Source organism: Cervus elaphus, chromosome 30 (assembly GCF_910594005.1).
Source record: "Cervus elaphus chromosome 30, mCerEla1.1, whole genome shotgun sequence".
In the NCBI taxonomy this organism is placed as follows: domain Eukaryota; kingdom Metazoa; phylum Chordata; class Mammalia; order Artiodactyla; family Cervidae; genus Cervus; species Cervus elaphus.
Genome location: NC_057844.1, coordinates 22,138,191 through 22,158,159, shown reverse-complemented (window position 1 = coordinate 22,158,159; position 19,969 = coordinate 22,138,191). Strand labels below are relative to the sequence as shown.

Genomic DNA, 19,969 nt, shown 5'->3' with positions numbered 1-19,969 from the left:
ATGAGAAAGGAATGGGGCCAAAGGTAAGGGGTCCATACAGGAAGTAGCAGAAACCAGAGTGTTGTGGAACTCATGGAGGGGGCAGGACCCCAGCATGCATGGGTCACCATGACACGTGTTCTGGGCCCTGTCATTTCATGCTGTGATGCTTTAGTGAGAGGAGAAGACTTTACTAAAGAAACTGACTCTTTCCAGGGGCCCCCACATAGGCAATTATGAGAATAGCATCAGCCTGGCCTGGTGTAGGGAACAATGCTCAAGTCAACATAGGGGGAAAGAGTTGTGAGACTGTAGTAGGATCATTAATAAAGATCTTCTCAAATGTGGGATACATATATCTTTGAAATAATTAAATGTATTTTAATCTTAATGTACAAAAACAGGTATAGACCTCCCCACCCCCTCTCCATTATTTATACTCAGGCATTTAGTTGTCCTTTGTCTACCAAGGTCTCCAGTGTAAGTTACTAATTTTCCATTTCCATGTTCTAGTCACTCTGAGTATCTGAGAGTCACTAAGTTCAGCCTATATTCAAGTGGACAGGAATTAAGCCCCACCTCCTGAAGAGGGTGGATAATCCAATACTAAGTCATTTGCTTTGTGGCTTGATTTGTTCTAGCTTTGGCCATTAGGAATTATTTCAGGTTGACTCCTATGTCCCTTTGACATGCGCTCATCCTTTTGTGTTTTGAGCAACTCCTTACTTTCTGGCACTACAAGATGGTCATCTAGTGCCTTCTCTGCCTCAGCCCCGGAATCAGCCATTTCTCTGAGGAGCGCTGGTTCCTTTTATGGGTTTAGAAACCAGGATCTGGGTTCTGGGTGTGGTTGTTGCTACTGGGGTGTCACTGCTTGTAGTCCCTCTAAGCAGACAGAGCTAGGAAATACATGTATATCCTCTCCTATCCTGTGTGTACACACGTCCCTGTGTGTGACACTCCCTGGTGGTCTAGTGGTTAGGATTCGGCGCTCTCATCGCCAAAACCTGGGTTCATTTCCCTGAGGCTTCCCTGGTGCCTCAGAAGGTAAAGAATTCACCCGTAATGCAGGAGACCTAGGTTCAGTCCCTGGGTCAGAATGATCCAGCAGAGAAGGGAATGGCATCCCACTCCAGTATTCTGGCCTGGAGAATCCCATGGAGAGAGGAGCCCGGCAGGCTACAACCCTTGGGGTCACAAAGATTTGGACATGACTGAGCAGCTAACACTTTCACACATATCCAGAGGCAACTTCTGTATCTCTCCATCTGTATTTTGTTTTTTTAAAGCTCAACATGGGTTTGTTATCGATGTCTTGGACTCTGATTCAGTACCATTGGGCTCACTCTAACCTTTCCTCCCCCCGCCCCGCTCCCCACCACCCCGCACACCCCTTGCTTTTCTGTATCTTCTCTTTGACAGAAATTTGGCTTGTATCATCCACCATCCACCTACTTAGTTGTTCAACTCCAGTATGCATATAAAGCAGTTTCCAAACTGTTAACCTTCACCCTTGTGAGGAACAATTTACCAACTAAAGTACAAAGTCTATGTCTTGCTCCTATTGTCTTTAGCCTTACAGTTTCTAGTCAAAACACCATTTCCCAGAATGTCTTATGTTAGCTTTTTTTTTTTCTTTTTTTTAAATCACAATCTTGAAGACTATCAGCCAGACTTGCCTGTAAGTTTCCCGGAGGTTCCAGTGGAGGCGTGGGTCAACAGTGGCCTGCTGCAGGGTCAGGGGCATGGAATACAATAGTTCTGGGAGCTGCTGGCAGAAGTCCTTTTGAAGGAGGTCACCATTACCCCTACCATAGTTGACCTCAGGCTAAACTACAGGGAGGGAACACAGCCCCACCCATCAATAGGAAATTACATTAAAGATTTACTGTGCAAGGCCCTGCCCATCAAAGCAAGACCCAGAATGCCCTACAGCCAGTCCCTCCCATCAAGAAGCTTCCACAAACCTCTTATCCACCAGAGGGCAGACAGGATGAAAATCACAATCACAGAAAACTAACCAAACTAATCACATGGACCACATCCTTGTCTAACTTGGTGAAACCATGAGCCATGCCATGTGGAACCACCCAAGATGGATGGGTCATGGTGGAGAGTTCTGACAAAACATGGTCCACTGGAGAAAGGAATGGCAAGCCACTTTAGCATTCTTGCCTTGAGAACCCCATGAACAGTATGAAAATGCAAAAAGATACGACGCTGAAAGATGAACTCCCCAAGTCATTAGGTTCCCAATATAGTTCCAGAGAAGACTGGAGAAATAGCTCCAGAAAGAATGAAGAGGCTGAGCCAAAGCAAAAACAATGTCCAGTTGTGGATGTGACTGGTGATGGAAGTAAAGTCCGATGTTTTAAAAAAACAATATTGCGTAGGAAGCTGGAATGTTAGGTCCATGAATCAAGGTAAATTCAGTTAAGTTCAGTCGCTCAGTCGCGTCTGACTCTTTGTGACCCCGTGGACTGCAGCAAACCAGGCCTCCCTATCCATCACCAACTCCTGGAGTTTACTCAAACTCCTGTCCATTCACTCGGTGATGCCATCCAAGCATCTCATCCACTGTCCTCCCCTTCTCCTCACTCCTTCAATCTTTCCCAGCATCAGGGTCTTTTTCAGTGAGTCAGTTCTTAGCATCAGGTGGCCAAAGTATTGGAGTTTCAGCGTCAGCATCAGTCCTTCAAATGAATATTCAGGACTGATTTTCTTGAGGATGGACTGGTTGGATCTCCTTGCAGTCCAAGGGACTATCAAGAGACTTCTCCAACACCACAGTTCAAAAGCATCAATTCTTTGGCACTCAGCTTTCTTTATAGTCCAACTCTCACATCCATACATGACTACTTGAAAAACCAGAGCTTTGACTAGGCAGGCCTTTGTTGGCAAACTAATGTCTCTGCTTTCTAATATGCTGTCTAGGTTTGTCATAACTTTCCTTCCAAGGAGTAAGCATCTTTTAATTTCATGACGGCAGTCACCATCTACAGTGATTTTGGAGCCCCCTGCAGATAAAGTCAGCCACTGTTTCCACTGTTTCCCCATCTATTTGCCATGAAGTGATGGAACCAGATGCCATGATCTTAGTTTTCTGAACTTTGAGTTTTAAGCCAGGTTTTTCACTCTCCTCTTTCACTTTCATCAAGAGGCACTTTAGTTATTCTCGCTTTCTGCCATAAGGGTGGTGTCGTCTGTATATCTGAGGTTATTGATATTTCTCTTAGCAATCTGGATTCCAGCTTGTGCTTCATCCAGCCCAGAATTTTGCATGATGTACTCTGCATATAAGTTAAATAAGCAGAGTGACAATATATAGCCTTGACGTACTCCTTTCCCAATTTGGAACCAGTCTGTTTTTCCATGTCCAGTTCTAACTGTTGCTTCTTGACCTGCATACAGATTTCTCACGAGGCAGGTCAAGTGGTCTGGTATTCCCATCTCGTGAAGAATTTTCCACAGTTTGTTGTGATCCACACAGTCAAAGGCTTTGGTATAGTCAATAAAGCAGAAGTAGATGTTTTTCTGGAACTCTCTTGCTCTTTTTATGATCCAATGGATGTTGGCAATTTGATCTCTGGTTCCTCTGCCTTTTCTAAATCCAGCTTGAACATCTGGAAGTTCATGGTTCACGTACTGTTGAAGCCCGGCTTGGAGAATTTTGAGAACACAGTGGAGTTTTCCAAATTTGCTGGCATATTGAGTGCAGCACTTTCACAGCATCATCTTTTAGGATTTGAAATAGTTCAACTGTAATCCCATCACCTGCACTAGCTTTGTTCATAGTAATCCTTTCTAAGGCCCACTTAACTTCACATTCCAGGATGTCTGGCTCTAGGTGAGTGATCACACCATCATGTTTATCTGGGTCATAAAGATCTTTTTTGTATAGTTCTTCTGTGTATTCTTGCCACCTCTTCTTAATATCTTCTGCTTCTGTTAGGTCCATACCATTTCTGTCCTTTATTGTGCCCATGTTTACATGAAATGTTCCCTTGGTATCTCTAAGTTTCTTGAAGAGATCTCTAGTCTTTCCCATTCTATTGTTTTCCTCTATTTCTTTGCACTGATCACTGAGGAAGGTTTTCTTATCTCTCCTTGCTATTCTTTAGAATTATGCATTCAAATGGATTTATCTTTGCTTTTCTCTGTTGCCTTTTGCTTTTCTTCTTTTCACAACTATTTGTAAGGCCTCCTCAGACAACCATTTTGCCTTTTTGCATTTCTTTTTCTTGGGGATGGTTGATCACTGCCTCCTGTACAAAGTCACGAACCTCTGTCCATAGTTCTGGAATTTGTCAAACAGGAGAAAGCAAGAGTGAACATTGATATTTTATGAATCAGTGAACTAAAATGGGCCAGAATGGGTGAATTTAATTCAGATGACCGTTACATCTACTATTGTCCTTTTCATCATATGGGCCTGGAATGCAAAAGTAGGAAGTCAAGAGGTACCTGGAGTAACAGGCAAGTTTGGCCTTGGAATACAAATGAAGCAGGGCAACGGCTAACAGAGTTTTGCCAAGAGAATGCACTAGTCATAGCAAATATCCTCTTCCAACAAAACAAGAGACTACTGTATATGTGGACATCACCAGATGGTCAATACCGAAATCATATTGATTATATTCTTTGCAGCCAAAGATGGTGAAGCTCTATATAGTCAGCAAAAGCAAGACTGGGGGCTGACTGGGGCATAGATCATGAACTCCTTATTGCCAAATTCAGACTTAAATTGAAGAAAGTAGGGAAAACCACTAGACCATTCAGTTACAACCTAAATCAAATCCCTTACCATTATACAGTAGAAGTGACAAATAGATTCAAGGGATTAGACCTGATAGACAGAGTGCCTGAAAGAACTATGGACGGAGGTTTGTGACATTGTACAGGAGGCAGTGATCAAGACCATCCCCAAGAAAAAGAAATGCAAAAAGGCAAAATGGTTGTCTGAGGGGGCCTTACAAATAGCTGAGAAAAGGAGAGAAGCAAAAGGCAAAGGAGAAAAGGAAAGATACACCCATCTGAATGCAGAGTTCCAAAGAATAGCAAGGAGAGATAAAAAAGCTTTCCTCAGTGATCAGTGCAAAGAAATAGAAGAAAACAGTAGAATGGGAAAGGCTAGAGATCTCTTCAAGAAAATTAGAGTTACCAAGGGAATGCTTCATGCAAAAATGGGCACAATAAAGAACAGAAACAGTATGGACCTAATAGAAGCAGAAGATATTAAGAAAAGGTGGCAAGAATACACAGAAGAACTATACAAAAAAGATCTTCATGACCCAGATAAACATGATGGTGTGATCACTCACCTAGAGCCAGACATCCTGGACTGCAAAGTCAAATGGGCCTTAGCAAGCATCACAAAGGTAACGGGGGTGATGGAATTCCAGCTGAGCTATTTCAAATCCTAAAAGATGATGCTGTGAATGTGCTGCATTCAATCTGCCAGCAAATTTGGAAAACTCAGCTGTGGCCACAGGACTGGAAAAGGTCAGTTTTCATTCCAATCCCAAAGAAAGGTAATGCCAGAGAATGCTCAAACTACCACACAATTGCACTCATCTCACACGCTAGCAAAGTAATGCTCAAAATTCTCCAAGCCAGGCTTCAACAGTACGTGAACCAAGAACTTCCAGATGTTCAAGCTGGATTTAGAAAAGCAGAGGAACAAGAGATCAAATTGCCAACATCCATTGAATCATAGAAAGAGCAAGAGAGTTCCAGAAAAACATCTACTTCTGCTTTATTGACTATGCTAAAGCCTTTGACTGTGTGGATCACAACAAACTTTGGAAAATTCTCCAAGAGATGGGAATACCGGACCACTTGACCTGCCTCCTGAGAAATCTGTCAAGAAGCAGGTCAAGAAGTATCAGTTAGAACTGGACATGGAACAATGGACTGGTTCCACATTGGGAAAGGAGTACGTTAAGGCTATATATTGTCACCCTACTTATTTAACTTATATGCAGAGTACATCATGCAAAATTTCAGGCCGGATAAAGCACAAGATGGAATCCAGATTGCCAAGAGAAATATCAATAACCTCAGATATACAGACAACACCACCATTATGGCAGAAGTTGAAGAGAAACTAAAGAGCCTCTTGATGAATGTGAAAGAGAAGAGTGAGAAACCTGTCTTAAAACTCAACATTAAAAAAACTAAGATCATGGCATCTGGTGCCATCACTTCATGGAAAATAGATGGGGAAACAGTGGAAACAGTGACAGATTTTATTTTGGGGGGCTCCAAAATCACTGCAGATGGTGACTGCAGCCATAAAATTAAAGGACGCTTGCTCCTTGGAAGAAAAGCTATGACCAAACTAGACAGCACATTAAAAAGCAGAGACATTAGTTGGCCAACAAAGGTCTGTCTAGTCAAAGCTCTGGTTTTTCCAGTAGTCGTGTATGGATGTGAGAGTTGGACCATTAAGAAAGCTGAGCACCGAGGAATTAATGTTTTTGAACTGTGGTGTTGGAGAAGACTCTTGAGAGTCCCTTGCACTGCAAGTCAAGTGACTTGACTTGTCAAACAAGTCAATCCTAAAGGAAATCAGTCCTAAATATTCATTGGAAGGACTGATGCTGAAGCTGAAGTCCCAATACTTTGGCCATCTGATGGGAAGAACTGACTCACTGAAAAAGACCCTGATGCCAGCAAGGATTGAAGGCAGGAGAAGAAGGGAACAACAAAGGATGAAATGGTTGAATGGCATCACTGACTGGATGGATATGAGTTTGAACAAGCTCTGGGAGTTGGTGATGGACAGGGAAGCCTGGCAGGCTGCAGTTCACAGGGTGGCAAAGAGTTGAACACAACTGAGCTACTGAACTGACTGATCTTGAAGACATTCAACAATTAATGTAGGCAGGGATGGTTTTAAGGATATTTCCAGGTAATCAGCTTCCATAAATACTGTATTTGATACCTCTTAGTTATCTCAAATTTTAGCACTGTCCCGGGTGGGAACACTTTCAAACCAATCAACAAAGGAAACTTGAAACTGTATAGTTACTGAGTGGCTGAATGAATTCTGATGGGAAAGATAGTTTACAAGGGTTTGGCTTATAATAGAATTTCAAGAAACTCTAATGGATGATTAGAACACAATTTTAGTCATAGATTACTATATGATTCTTGACATACAACTAGGCAAGAATTGAGAATCACTTTTAGCAAAAACTTTCAATTCCATTTACTGACATGAATGAGGCTTTTCAGGACTTTTGCAGCTTAAAAAGAGAGATTAAAGTGAGAATTAATGAAATAAAATTATTTTTAAGGCAGGATAAGAAACAATTTAAACATAAAAATTTCTCTCTGCCAGTTTGGACCACTGCCCCCTTTTCAGTGAGTATTGTGTTTGTGGGTTATACCTTAGGTCCCCTCAGAAGACACGGGCATGTCTGCTCCCCCGCAAAACACAAACAAAATGGCAATTTTCTCTTGGGGTCAGCAAGGGGATAAGTTTCTTTCTTAATCATGTTGGACTATGTTAACTGTCAATATGTTACTTTGACATTATCACCCTTTTGACCACTAATTTTAATGAATTTTTTAAAGCATATGATTAGGAAATAGAAATTAACTTCCATTTATATGATAGGGTGATCAGGAAGCTTTTGAGTCATGAAAAACATTACGTATGGAAATATGAGTTCAATGAGAAAGGAATGATGTTCTGAAGGAAAGCTTCTGATTCTTTAAGGACAGCTTCCTTTTTTATTAACTTAACAGATGATGCCCGGTTTCAGATCGCCATGGTATTTACATTCCGTTGGTTATGTTTCACTTGTCAGTATTTATAATTGCTGGAAATTACATCTTTTTAGCTCCTTAAACAGGTAATGAAACGTTTCCGACGGCAGCTTGATGTACAGTGGGAGAGAGGATTGGAAGCAGGGCGATGGGGCGGTGCTGAGGGAGCGTGTTTTGTAGACCACTGGGCAGCAGCCAGTCTCCTAAGGGGACCCCATGGAGGCCGCCCGCTGCGGCCAAAAGAGCAGGGCTCCGCTCTAGTCGCCATCTCTTGACAGTATTTGAGACCCTGCACGAGAAACTCTTCCTGCTTCAGTCCCGCTCAATTGTAAAACTGGGTAACTACTACTACCTTCCTTGCTCGGTTGTTGCAAAGTATAGAGATCATATATGCAAAGCATCTGGTACACCGTCAGCTTGTGGAGTGTTAGCAGAGGCGTCCGGACTTAAGGCAACCGAGCAAACTCCCCGGCCCCGGCCCTCTTCCGGGTGGACAGTGTGCGCGCGTCCCCCGCCGCTCGCGCCCCGCGCCCCTCCCGCCTTCCCCCGCGCAGCTCCGCCCCGGCAGCCCTCCCGGAGGCGCCACAGCCGGGGGAACCCTGCCCCACCCAGGACGCTTCTCTCGCCCAGCGAAGCAGGTAAGCAACGGGCGTCGCCCTCAGTCTGGACCCGGAGCTGCCCCCCAGGGCTCCCGGAGCCGCGGGGAAGGCTGCAGCCCCCGCCTGCGAAGGCGCGCTGTGCTGGGGAGCTGCCTTGGGTCCAGCGCCGCGTCGGTCTCCATGGCAACGCGCTGCGTTCAGGGCTCCTAGCTCCAGCGGAGGTCTGCAGCCCTCCAGCCCGCCGCCACCCGGAGTGTTCCTAAGGGAGCGAGAGTTTCCCCCGACCCCGAAACTTAGGGGCTTCCACCCGTTGGTGCCTCCTGGGCGGGGGACTCTCAGTCGCTCAGTCCCCGCGCTGGTGGCTTTAAGTTCCCATTCCGCGTCCGCCTCCCACAACACCGGCCCCTCAGGTGTCCCCTCTCCTGGCTGCGGAGTTGGCTGCCATTCTATACCCCTAATCGTCCCCTCTTCCTACACTGACAGATTACTCAGAAACATAACCTGTCTTCTCACTCAGTTTTTTAAAATCAGCATGATGCCCTAACCGTAGTCTAATTTTGTGTGTGTGTGTGTGTGGTGTTAGTCTCCATGGACTATAACTCTCCAGGCTCCTCTGTCCATGGGAATCTCCAGGCAAGAATACTGGAGTGGGTTGTCATTCCTTCTCCAGGGGATCTTCCCAACCAGGGATCGAACCCAGGTCTCTGTCATTGCGCAAATTTTTTGCTGTCTGAGACACAAAGAAAGTAGTGGCTACCATAGTCTAATGGGAAAAAGGAATGGAACAGCTTACCCAAAGCCCCCAACGCTGGCGGCTGGCAGAGGGGCGCCAGACCAGGCAGCTTTCAGAGAGGTGGGAGGTGATCAGAGCCAAGTGCTGGGCCTCCAGGACCTGCCAGAGACAGTTCAGAAACAACCCTATGGGGCTTCCTTGTGGCTCAGTGGCCTGCCAACGCAGGGGAGGGATTGGTCCCTCTGTAACAGGAGAGAAAGGAGCAGGGCACAACTTTTGAAAGAATGAGATAGCCCAAGGATACGACATAAACCATTTAGAATCAAATGGGACCAAGATGGCAGACAAGTGAAATGACACACCCAGAGGTGCCCTGACAGTTCCAAGGCACTGTCAAAAAACCAAGGAGTGGTCCAAATCCTGGAAATCTCCACCCCCCTCCCCCAAATATTTAGAATAATCCTCCCACTCATTAGCATATGAAATTACCCAGCCTGTAAAAACTAACCATGCCACACTTCACAGCCACACTCGCCCTCTGCGATGGCCGACACTCTGTGGAGTGCACTTCTCTCTGAATCTGAATAAATCCACTTCTTACCTATCACTTTGTCTCTCACTTAATTCTTTCAGCGATGAGGCATCAAGAACCTGAGCTACATTAGGTCCTGAAACCAGGTACTGTGGGTTTTGGCTGGGTTTGAGTCCCAGCCACGTGGGTTCGAGTCCCAGTTCGAGGTAAATGATTTCACCTCCCTGGCCCTGGAGGATGCCACGTGCTGGGGAGCAGTCAAAACCGGTCAGTCAGGAATACTGAGCCTGTGCTCTAGATCCCCGGGAGCTCACGTGCCCTGGAGCCTGTGCTCTGCAACAAGAGAGGCCCCTGTAAAGAGAGGCTTGTGCACCGCCGCTGTAGAGTGGCCACTGCTCTCTGCAACTTGAGAAAAGCCCAGGCAGCACCAAAGACCCAGCACAGCCAAAATAAATAAAATTTTAAAAAAAGAAAAGAATCAACCCCGAAGGGAATCACTGGCCCATCTATTTGCCCACGGGCTATTGACGGTGTGTCCGTGTTACAAGTACAGTGTTTCCCGAGAGATAGTAGAGGAAAGGGGATCACCCCACTTACTACCCAGGGGGAATTCACCTTCCCCGCTCAAGAAGCCAGGATCCCAGGCTGAGGGTGACAAACCCAAACCAAAGGTGCTTAAGTGCCAAAAGGAATTTCAGGCCTTATAATAAAAACTGAAGATAACTGACCCAGTAGGCGTGGATGGGGCTTTTGTGCCCCCTTGCCATCCTGAATCTTATCAGGTAAATCTAAATGCCATAGTGCCTGTCTTTATCATCAAGTCAATACTTCAATCTGTCAGTGCTTGGTACTACTATGAAGAAGTAGTGAAGTAGCAGGGAGTCACCTAACAAGGACAGCCAGAAACTTTTAGATCTCTGCTCCTAGGAGCAGTCTGGCCAGTGGAGGAATGATTTTTCCAAAACGGTGAACAGTTCTTGGTAAATATCCGAGCAAAACAAGGTCCAGTCAAGCCTCGATTGACACGTAGTTGCATTCCCCGAAAATTCAGTGTTAATTAAAGTTGCGCTAAACGTATTTTGCATTTAGATGTAAAATAGTTTGGTAGTAGCCACAGACAATTATAAACCGATTTTTCCATGCACACGAATGTGTTCGGAGACGTTCTAAGGTGGTGAGGCTGCTGGATAATCCTTTACTATGCAGAGCCGTCCCTTGCATCACAGAATCTTAGTATCTCAGACCTTGTGTGTGTGTGTGTGTGTGTGTGTGTGTGTGTGTGTGTGTGTGTGCGCGTGCTCAGTCGTGTCCGACTCTTTGCGACCCTGTGGACTGTATCCCGCTATCCTCCTCTGTCCCTGGAATTTTCCAGGCAAGATTACTGGAATGCATTGCCATTTCCTACTCCAGGGGATCCTCCCGACCCAGGAATTGGACCCACATCTGTGTTTCCTGCATCGGTAGGTGGATTCTTTATCACTGAGCCGCCTGGGAAGTCCTATCTCAGACCTTGCTGGGCTCTGCTTAGCCACTCAGTCGTGTCTGACTCTTTGAGACCCCATGAACTTGTAGCCTGCCAGGCTCCTCTGTCCATGGAATTCTCCAGGCCAGAATACTGGAGTGGGTAGCCTTTTCCTTCTCCAGGGGATCTTCCCAACCCAGGGATCAAACCCAGGTCTCCTGCATTGCAGGCGGATTCTTTACCATCTAAGCCACCAGGGAAGCCAATGGCTTCTAAATGAGGTAGTATCTGCCTCTCCCATCTCTGGGAAGGGGAAAAACTCTGGAAGTTTCCAAAATGTCCCATAGGGGGCAGTGCTTCCCCTTTGAGAAAGGCAACTGTAAAACCACATAAGCAGAAGCTTTGTGCTTCCTAGAGGTGCCAAGATCAGGATATTATATTTTTCTTTCTCAGAACAAACTTGGAAAACAGGAATTGTTATTTCCATTTTAGAAATTAGGAAAGTGAGGTTTTATGAAGTTAACTGACTTGCCCGAGATCACCACACTAGGTTGTATCAAGGGTGAGCTGCAGCCCAAGTCTGACCTCCGGGCCGGCTAAGAGGCTCTGTCTCACTTTGGTCATTTTACCTGTAACCACAAGGAAAGTTAGATGACTTAGTCTTGGTAAGATTAGAATGAAGTTTTAGCAAAACAAGTTCTGTTACATTGTAGTGGTCAATTTTCTGACTTCATGTGCAATAAAATTTCATTGCTCTCATTTCAGGTAACTCCATGTGTTGGAGACCATGGATCAATATGACGTGATTAAAGCCATTGGGGAAGGTGCCTTTGGGAAAGTGTACTTGGCCAAAAGGAAATCGGATAGTGAGCACTGTGTTATAAAAGAGATCAATTTTGAAAAGGTAAAGTTAAGAAGTTACAATTCCTGTTCATTTTCAGTGCTATATTCAGCTAGCTTTTAATCCAATTTGTCAAGGAAACGCATCTTTTTCTTTTTTTTTTTAAACAAGTATGAGTGAGTTGACTTTTGTTTGTTCAGTCTTCTAAACCCATTGTCCAAACAGCAACCAGTGATCTTATTTTTATTTTAAAATTTTATTTTGTTTTTTGACCGCCTCTCTCATCATGGGGGATCTTAATTTCCCCCACCAGGAATTGAACCCAGGCCTCCTGCAGTGGAAGCAGGGAGTCAACCACTGGACCAACAGGGAAGTTTGAAATGATTTTTTTTTTCAAAAGGAAAGAAAAAACAATGTCATCACCCTGTCTACTATGGTACTCCTTACAGTGATAACATCTTTTTTTAATATCCTATGGCATGTCTATGGGAGGCCCCTCCTCCCTAGCTCTGACTCCTCTACTTTGCACAAGGGTGGTGCATTTCCTCTGTCATCCTAATATAGGTCACCTCCACAAGGAGACCTTCCCCAAACATCCTATCTAAGACAACTCCCTGACTTTAATCACTCCTTATCACACCAGACTGGTTTATTTTCTCAGTAGCATTTACAATGATCTGGGATTACTCTGTTGATTTATTTCTTATCTGTCTCCTCCAGCATGCAGAACCATGCCATCACATAATATTGCTCAAAAATATTGCTCAGAAGTATTTATGAAATGCATTGAAGGAATGGAAGGAAACCATATATTATTAGTAGTCTGGTATTTTTGGAGAATAATTAAATATATTTAAGAGGAATTATTTTGGCTAAATTCCCTAGAAACTTTTGCTAATTAGGAAAATAGTATGTGTAGAATGGCCACCTGATGTGAACAGCTGACTCACTGGAAAAGAGGGCATCTGCCTTCAGTCTTTCCCTGATGCTGGGAAAGATAGAGGGTAGAAGGAGAAGAGGGCATCAGAGGATGAGATGGATGGATGGCATCACCGATGCAATGGATGTGAACTTGGGCAAACTTTGGGAGATGGTGAGGGACAGGGAGGCCTAGTGCGCTGCAGTCCATGGGGTCACAAAGAGTCGGATATGACGGGGCGGCTGAACGACAACATGTGTAGAGTGACACAATTTTCGTAAAAATATATGCATTATCTCTGGATATAGGTATGTATATTCCCACAGATATATTCTCATAGGCATAAGAAACATACTAGGTAGTTTTATCTAGGTGGAATGTGGGTTATGAGTAATTTTTACCTTGTGCTTTTGTATCAGTTCAGTCTGCGGATTAGTTTTGACAGCCCTCTCTGATTTGTTCGCAAATTCCATTTCAACCTCCTCTTCACATCCTTTTCTTTTTTCCTACATACAGATCCCTCCCACTCCAGCCTCTGTGCTTGCCCAAGGGGCTCTTTCTTCCAAGAAGGTTTTTGCCTGCCCAGGAAGACTTGACTTGTTCAGGGCTGAGCCCTGGGAGAGTTTCCAGGACTTTCCCACTCTAAGTAATCTCCCTTTCTTTGTCAGCTCCATAGATTTTATTCATAATGCAGTTATGATACTGAATGTTTTCTACTTTGCTGCGCTTAAGCTGTTTATTTTGTACCCTCTCCTCTAAACTGTATGTTCTTTGCAGGCAGAATCTGTGTCTTTTTCATCTTGGTATTCAAAACAGCAGCTAAGAATGCTTCGCACCAGTAGCGGTTCAGTAAATCCTTATTGGATTGATAATTCAATGCATAGATACTTTCAGGCCTTCTAGCTCTATTGTTAAGCTGGTACATACTTTGCTGTTGCTGTTCAGTTGCTCAGTTGTGTCCGACTCTTTGCCACCCAATGAACTGCAGCACGCCAGGCCTCCCTGTCCTTCACTATCCTGGAGTTTGCTCAGACTCCTGTTCAGTAAGTCGATGATGCCATCCAACCATCTCATCCTCTGTTGCCCCCTTCTCTTCTTGCCTTCAATGGATCTTTTCTAATGAGTCATCTTTTCGAATCAGGTGGCCAAAGTATTGGTGCTTCAGGTTCAGCCATCAGTCCTTCCAATGAATATTCAGGGTTTTTTCTTTTAGGATTGACTAATTTGATTTCCTTGCAGTCCAAGGGACTCTCAAGAGTTTTCTCCAGCACCACAGTTCGAAAGCATCAATTCTTCCACACTCAGCCTTCTTTATGGTCCAACTCTCACATCCGTACATGAGTACTGGAAAAATCATAGCTTTGACTATACATTGTTTTGTCAGCAAAATGATATCTCTGCTTTTTAATATGCTGTCTAGATTTGTCATAGTTTTTCTTCCAAGGAGCAAGCGTCTTAGAAATGATCAGTTCAGTTCAGTCGCTCAGTCGTATCTGACTCTTTGTGACCTCATGGACTGTGATGCCATCCAACCATCTCATCCTCTGTTGTCCCCTTCTCCTCCCGCCTTCAATCTTTCCCAGCATCAGAGTCTTTTCCAATGAGCTGGCTCTTCGCATCAGGTGGCCAAAGTATTGGAGTTTGAGCTTCAGCATCAGTCCTTCCAATGAATACTCAGGACTGATTTCCTTTAAGATTGACTGGTTGGATCTCCTTGCAGTGCAAGGGACTCTTAAGAGTCTTCTTCAACACTGCAGTTCAAAAGCATCAATTCTTCAGCGTCAGAAGCACCAGTGTTAGAAATTATAAAACCATTTAAATTCTAAGTAAAGAAAAAGCCATGTGAGAGGTGAATCCTCTATAGAAATATATATTAATGCATTTTTAACATCTCTCTCACTCTTTAGTATATGTAATTAAACAAACTGACTTTATATATTTCTAATAGAGCCCTGAATTTTTTCACTCATGAAGACCCTAGTCTCCATGCTGTAAATAAGTAGAATTTATATGAGGGAGGCTGTTGTTATCATTATTTTCCTGTATCTCTTTGTGTTATCAAATTTGCCTGGCAACATCTGTGTCACAGAATTAATATTTATTACTTCTTCCTTTCTACCCTAATGTAGTTTTTCATTCTTATCTCGAGAAATTCACATTTCTTCTCAGCTCTCCAGCACCTCTCCACGAAGCAAACGCTAGACTCCAGAACTTAAATTGCCAATTTTTTTTTACAGGTACCAAAAAGCTATGTATTTTCTCTTATCCTACTGTTATCAAGCATATTCTTTTATATCTTGCCTTCAAAAATGTATCCTTTTTATTGTGAACACTAAAGTATTCGTTGAAGAAATTTTGAAAAAACTGTAGGGAAAAATAAGATTATTTAGAGGAAAATAAAAAATCACTTACAATCTCTCTCTTTATCACTGTTAACATTATGGTGAACTTCTCTCCAGGCTACTTTTAATGCATAAACGTACCTTATAAGTTATTAGACTATATTAGAATGATTGCTATCATGCTGGATATACTCTTTTATATCAGCTTTTTACTTTTAGTATATTGTAAACATTTTCTCATTTCAATGTTTTCATGTAATAAAATGTTCTTATATAGTAACATCAAATGTTTACAGTAATGGTGGACACCTAGCATAGGTCAGTTATCCCAGGTGTTTCACTTATATTAATCTATTTAATCCTCACAACAACCCGAAAAGGTGGATCTCGTTATCCTCACTGTTCAGGTGAAGGGGCTCAGTGCAGTTAAGTGATTTGCTTACTGACCAACAGACCCTTCTAACTCTTCCTGCTGTAACTCTGTCCTTGCCTGGATTGTTGATGACTGCACAGTGTGACATTAGGTTCAAAATATTGTACCATAATTTATCTAACTCTTTTTCTATTTCAGATAATTATATTACTTGATTTTTTTGCTATGATTAAATAGCATTTAATATATAGAAGAAGTTACTTTTCTTAAGCAAACTGTGTACTCATGTTTATCTACATGTACATTAAATTAAAAGGTCTAACAATTTACAGCAATTACTCTTAAGGAATCAGTGGGAAGGAAAGGAGGAAGTTTTACTTTCGTCTTATTCACTTCTATCTGACTTAAAATATTTTTTCAAATCATAAGTATATATTGTTAATTGAAAACTAATAATAAAAAACCTAATAGTAAAGAACCGTAATGAAGGCTTTTGTATGAGAACACTTGGGCACATACGTTTTTGATTATTTTCTTTGGATAAATTTCTAGAAGCATTAATAAGTTAAAAATAGGAGCATTTTAAAGTCTCTTTTAGACATTAAAAAGTTGTTTTCCTGAAAAGATTTTTACCATCTTATATAAATATTTACCCCAGAAATATATGAGTGCCGTTTTCTGCTTTCTGGTTAACTATGGGTATTAACATTCTTTTATCTTCACCAGTTTCACAGGTGAAATATTATATTAAATTTTGTTTTAGTCTTTTTTCTTCTGATTACTGAGCGAGGTTGAATCTTTCTATTTCTGAGCCATTTTTAACTTCTTTTATTTTTTTGAGAGTTGTCTAGTCATGTATTTTCCCATATTTTTATTGGCATACATAGTTGCTTTTTCTTTTATTTGCCAGAACTCCTTAGATGTTATAAATACAAAAATCTGTCATACATATTGCCAGTATTTTTACCTAACTATAAAAATGCAGTTCTATACCTATGTTTTCCTTTCAATTTTGTTTATAATATTCTTTTGAAAAAATAGTAGTTATAAATTTAACATAGTTAAGTAGCTAAGTCTGTTCATCCAGTAGGCATAATTCAGTTATTTTTATTTTGAAATTCATATGTACTAATTATGCAATTTAAATAGGGAGAAAGATACTGAAGCTCAGAAGACTTAAGTAATTTACTGAAGGATACATAACTAGGAGACAGTAAAGCTGGGATTGAGAATGTTAATTTTTTTTTTAATTGTTAAATCTAAATGAGGATGAGAAATGGGGGAACTCACACATTATGTGTGAGCCAAATGTTGAAGGTCATTACAGAGGGAACTGTGGAGAGGACCAGTGACTCAGAGGGTGGGACAGCCGGACCAGAAGTCAGTGTAGAAATGATGAAGTATCAAGAGTGAGGAAGAAAAGGTAGAAATGAGATGTGGCCACTGTCACTGGCACCAAAACATTTGAAAAATATTGTCCATAGATGAGTAATAGAATAAGAATATACATCCGGGGGTTGTAAGGTACAGTTCCGGCGAGGCAGAAAAGGAAAGACGACCTCAACAGAAGTAGGTTACCTTTATTCAGGCAAGGAGGGGCGACAGTCGGCCTAATGACCAGGCTGAGCGCCGAAAGGGATCAGGGAGGCTTCATACTTATAGGGAGGTTTGTGGAAGCGATAAGGGAAACGTCAATCAAGTGGGATATTTTGAGTATTCTTTTGTTGAGATGACACTTGTAGTTGGGCAGGGGGTGATAAGTCTTCTGGGCGGGTGTAGGGGGTGGTAGGTTTCCGGACAGGGGGTGATAAATCCCAGATAGATGCAACCAGCCTGGAGCATCAGGATGGAACTAAAGTTATGCTTTGTTTTCTCCGAAGTTAGATGATTCAGCAAGGGGCCTTTGAGACTGTTGTTCTCTTTTCTAGGCCCAAAAGACTCCTTCATTCTAGACCCTGAAATCATAAGAAAAAGGGAAAAAGGGCGCCGTATCTCTCTGGCTACTTCTTGCTGGATGGGGGCGACGGTTTTGGGTCTGGAATGGAGGATCGTCTTAGGGCCCACAGTCTCTTTTTTCTGAGCTTGAGGTGAGGCTCTCGAGAAGAAGAATGGTCTTGATCTGATCTCGAGAGATGGCCCGAATCCGTTCTTGGAGAAACCTTTGAAAGAGATTAAAGAGACAGGGTCCAAATAAGAGGAATAGAATGATAAGTACCAATGGTCCCAGGAAAGGGAGCAACCAAGGAAGTATCTGTTGGAACAGGTTTTGGGGAGTGTAAAGGTTTTGTAACTCTTTTCTGCGGCGTTTAATTCTGTCTCTAAGTTCTTTGACTCGGCCCTGGACTATGCCCGTTTCATTAACCAAATAGCAGCAGTCTTCTTCTAGGAAAAGGCAGGTCTCTCCCTTTTTTGCGGTGAGAAGGTCCTGAGGGGAGACAGTTACTAGGCCTATAGCAAGGATTAAGATTAGGAGTGCAGTTATAGTTAGAGAGACAGGGAGAGGCCAGTCAGGGTGAAGGGCAGAAGGCCCCAAGTTGGTGGTTGTTTGAATCTGAGGAGGAACAGTGCTCATTAGGATGTAGAATGATGTAGAGAATGAGAGTAAAGAAATCAATTTCGTCTGGAGTCAGGTTGTAGAAGGTTCCCTGGAGCCACAGTTGAGACACCAGTGTAGTCAGGTCTTTGAAGGAGGTTTTTGTTGGGGCGCTGATCCAGAGGTCTTGTAGTAGTTGGGTCAGGAACAGTTGTAGGTTGAAGAGAGTCCAGGTCATTCAGTGTCTTCTCCGATGGTTGACAGGGGTTGTCGCCGGGTGAATTTTAAGGAGGTGGGTCCTGTGAGGGAGACCTGATAGGTGTCATTTAAGGAGGGTAGCGCAGGATTGGAGGTGACCCGTTTTAGACGAGAGAGGTGTATCTAGGAGGTGACCTTTTCGAGTTTAGCTGCAGTTGGGGTAAGGAGGATGACTTTGAATGGTCCCTGCCACTTTGGGGTTAGGTCACCCGGGGGATTATCAGACAGATAGACCATGTCTCTAATTTGTATAGGGGGCAGGGAGGCTTGGGGGTCAGGGGCAGGCAGATTGTGGTTGACGTATTTCTAGAGGGCATTGCGGAGTTGCTCCAGCAGAGGGGAGTGTAGGAAGCTTGGTATGGGAGGAGGTTCAGGGGGGAGTCCAGGAGGGAGCATGGGCCTTCATATATCACCTCAAAGGGGCTCAGCCCCAGGGGCTTTCTGGGCAAAGCCGTATTCTGAGGAGAACAATTGGTAAAAGTTTAGTCTAATCCAGATGTACCTCGAGGGTTAATTTGGTAAGGGTTTCTTTGATTATTTTATTCATCCTTTCTACCTTTCCTGAGGACTGGGGACGGTATGGAATGTGAAATTTCCAGGGTATCTGTAAGAATTAGACAAGTTGTTGGGTGACCTTGGATGTAAATTCTGGGCCATTATCAGACTGTAGGGATGAAGGCAGCCCAAACCTGGGGATAATTTCTGTGAGGAGAATTTGGGCCACTGTGTGGGCTCTTTTGTTTGTAGTGGGAAATGCTTTTACCCATCCCGAAAAGGTGTCTACAAGGACTAGTAGGTATCTGACTCTCTGGACCCGGGGCATATGAGTAAAGTTTATCTGCCAATCTTGTGCTGGGAGGCTGCCTCGCATTTGATGGGTTGGAAAGGATGTCGGTTTAAGGTTGGAATTGGGGTTAGTACGTTGACATGTTTGACAGGAGCGGGTAAGGTTATCTAAATATTGTTGGTCAGCATTGGATATGGGGAAGTGGTTACGGAGGAACTGCTGGAGTGTTTTGGATGAGGGATGGAAAAGTGAGTGTAGATAAGAGAGGATTTTTCTGGTGGTGGGAGGGTCGGGTGGAGTCAGAGCTAAGATGACAGGGGACTGGAGGGAAGGATGGGACAGTGCTATCTCTTTTGCCTTTTGGTCTGCAACATTGTTGTAGGCTGATATGAGACTTCCCTTTTGATGTCCCCTACAGTGGAGGACAGCGGCTTTGTTTGGTAAGAGTGCTGCCTCTAGAAGTTTGTGAATCAGGTCTGAATTAATAATAGGGGATCCCTTTTGGGTTAGGAAACCTCTTTTTCTCCATATTAGGATGTTTGAGTGAAGTATGTTATAGGCATATTTGGAGTCTGTGTGGATGTTAACCTTTAGATTTTTAGCCAGAGTTAAAGCTCTGGTGAGAGCTATCAGTTCTGCCTGTTGGGAGGTGGTGTGAGGTGGCAGCGGTGAAGCTTCAATTGTCTGTGTTTTATGATTGTGACGAAGGTCTCCCTGGATGATGGCATATCCTGCTGCAAACGGTGGGGATTTTTGAGAGCTGCCATCAACGAACCAGTGTGGGGTGTCTGGGTCTAGGATGGGCTGATCTGTTACATGTTGGAAGGGGTTTTGG

The 19,969-nt window shown here is 43.4% G+C and overlaps 1 protein-coding gene across 2 annotated transcripts in view; it reads left to right on the top strand.

Annotated features, from left to right (window-relative positions):
- Window positions 1-11,868: 11,868 nt before the first annotated feature.
- Window positions 11,869-19,969, top strand: part of NEK5 (NIMA related kinase 5) — a 60,656-nt gene continuing 52,555 nt past the window's right edge. For both annotated transcript variants that reach the window (XM_043891747.1, XM_043891746.1), the window contains exon 1: window positions 11,869-11,985. In XM_043891747.1, coding sequence (XP_043747682.1) covers window positions 11,869-11,985 — 117 coding nt within the window. The remainder of the gene's footprint in view (window positions 11,986-19,969) is intronic.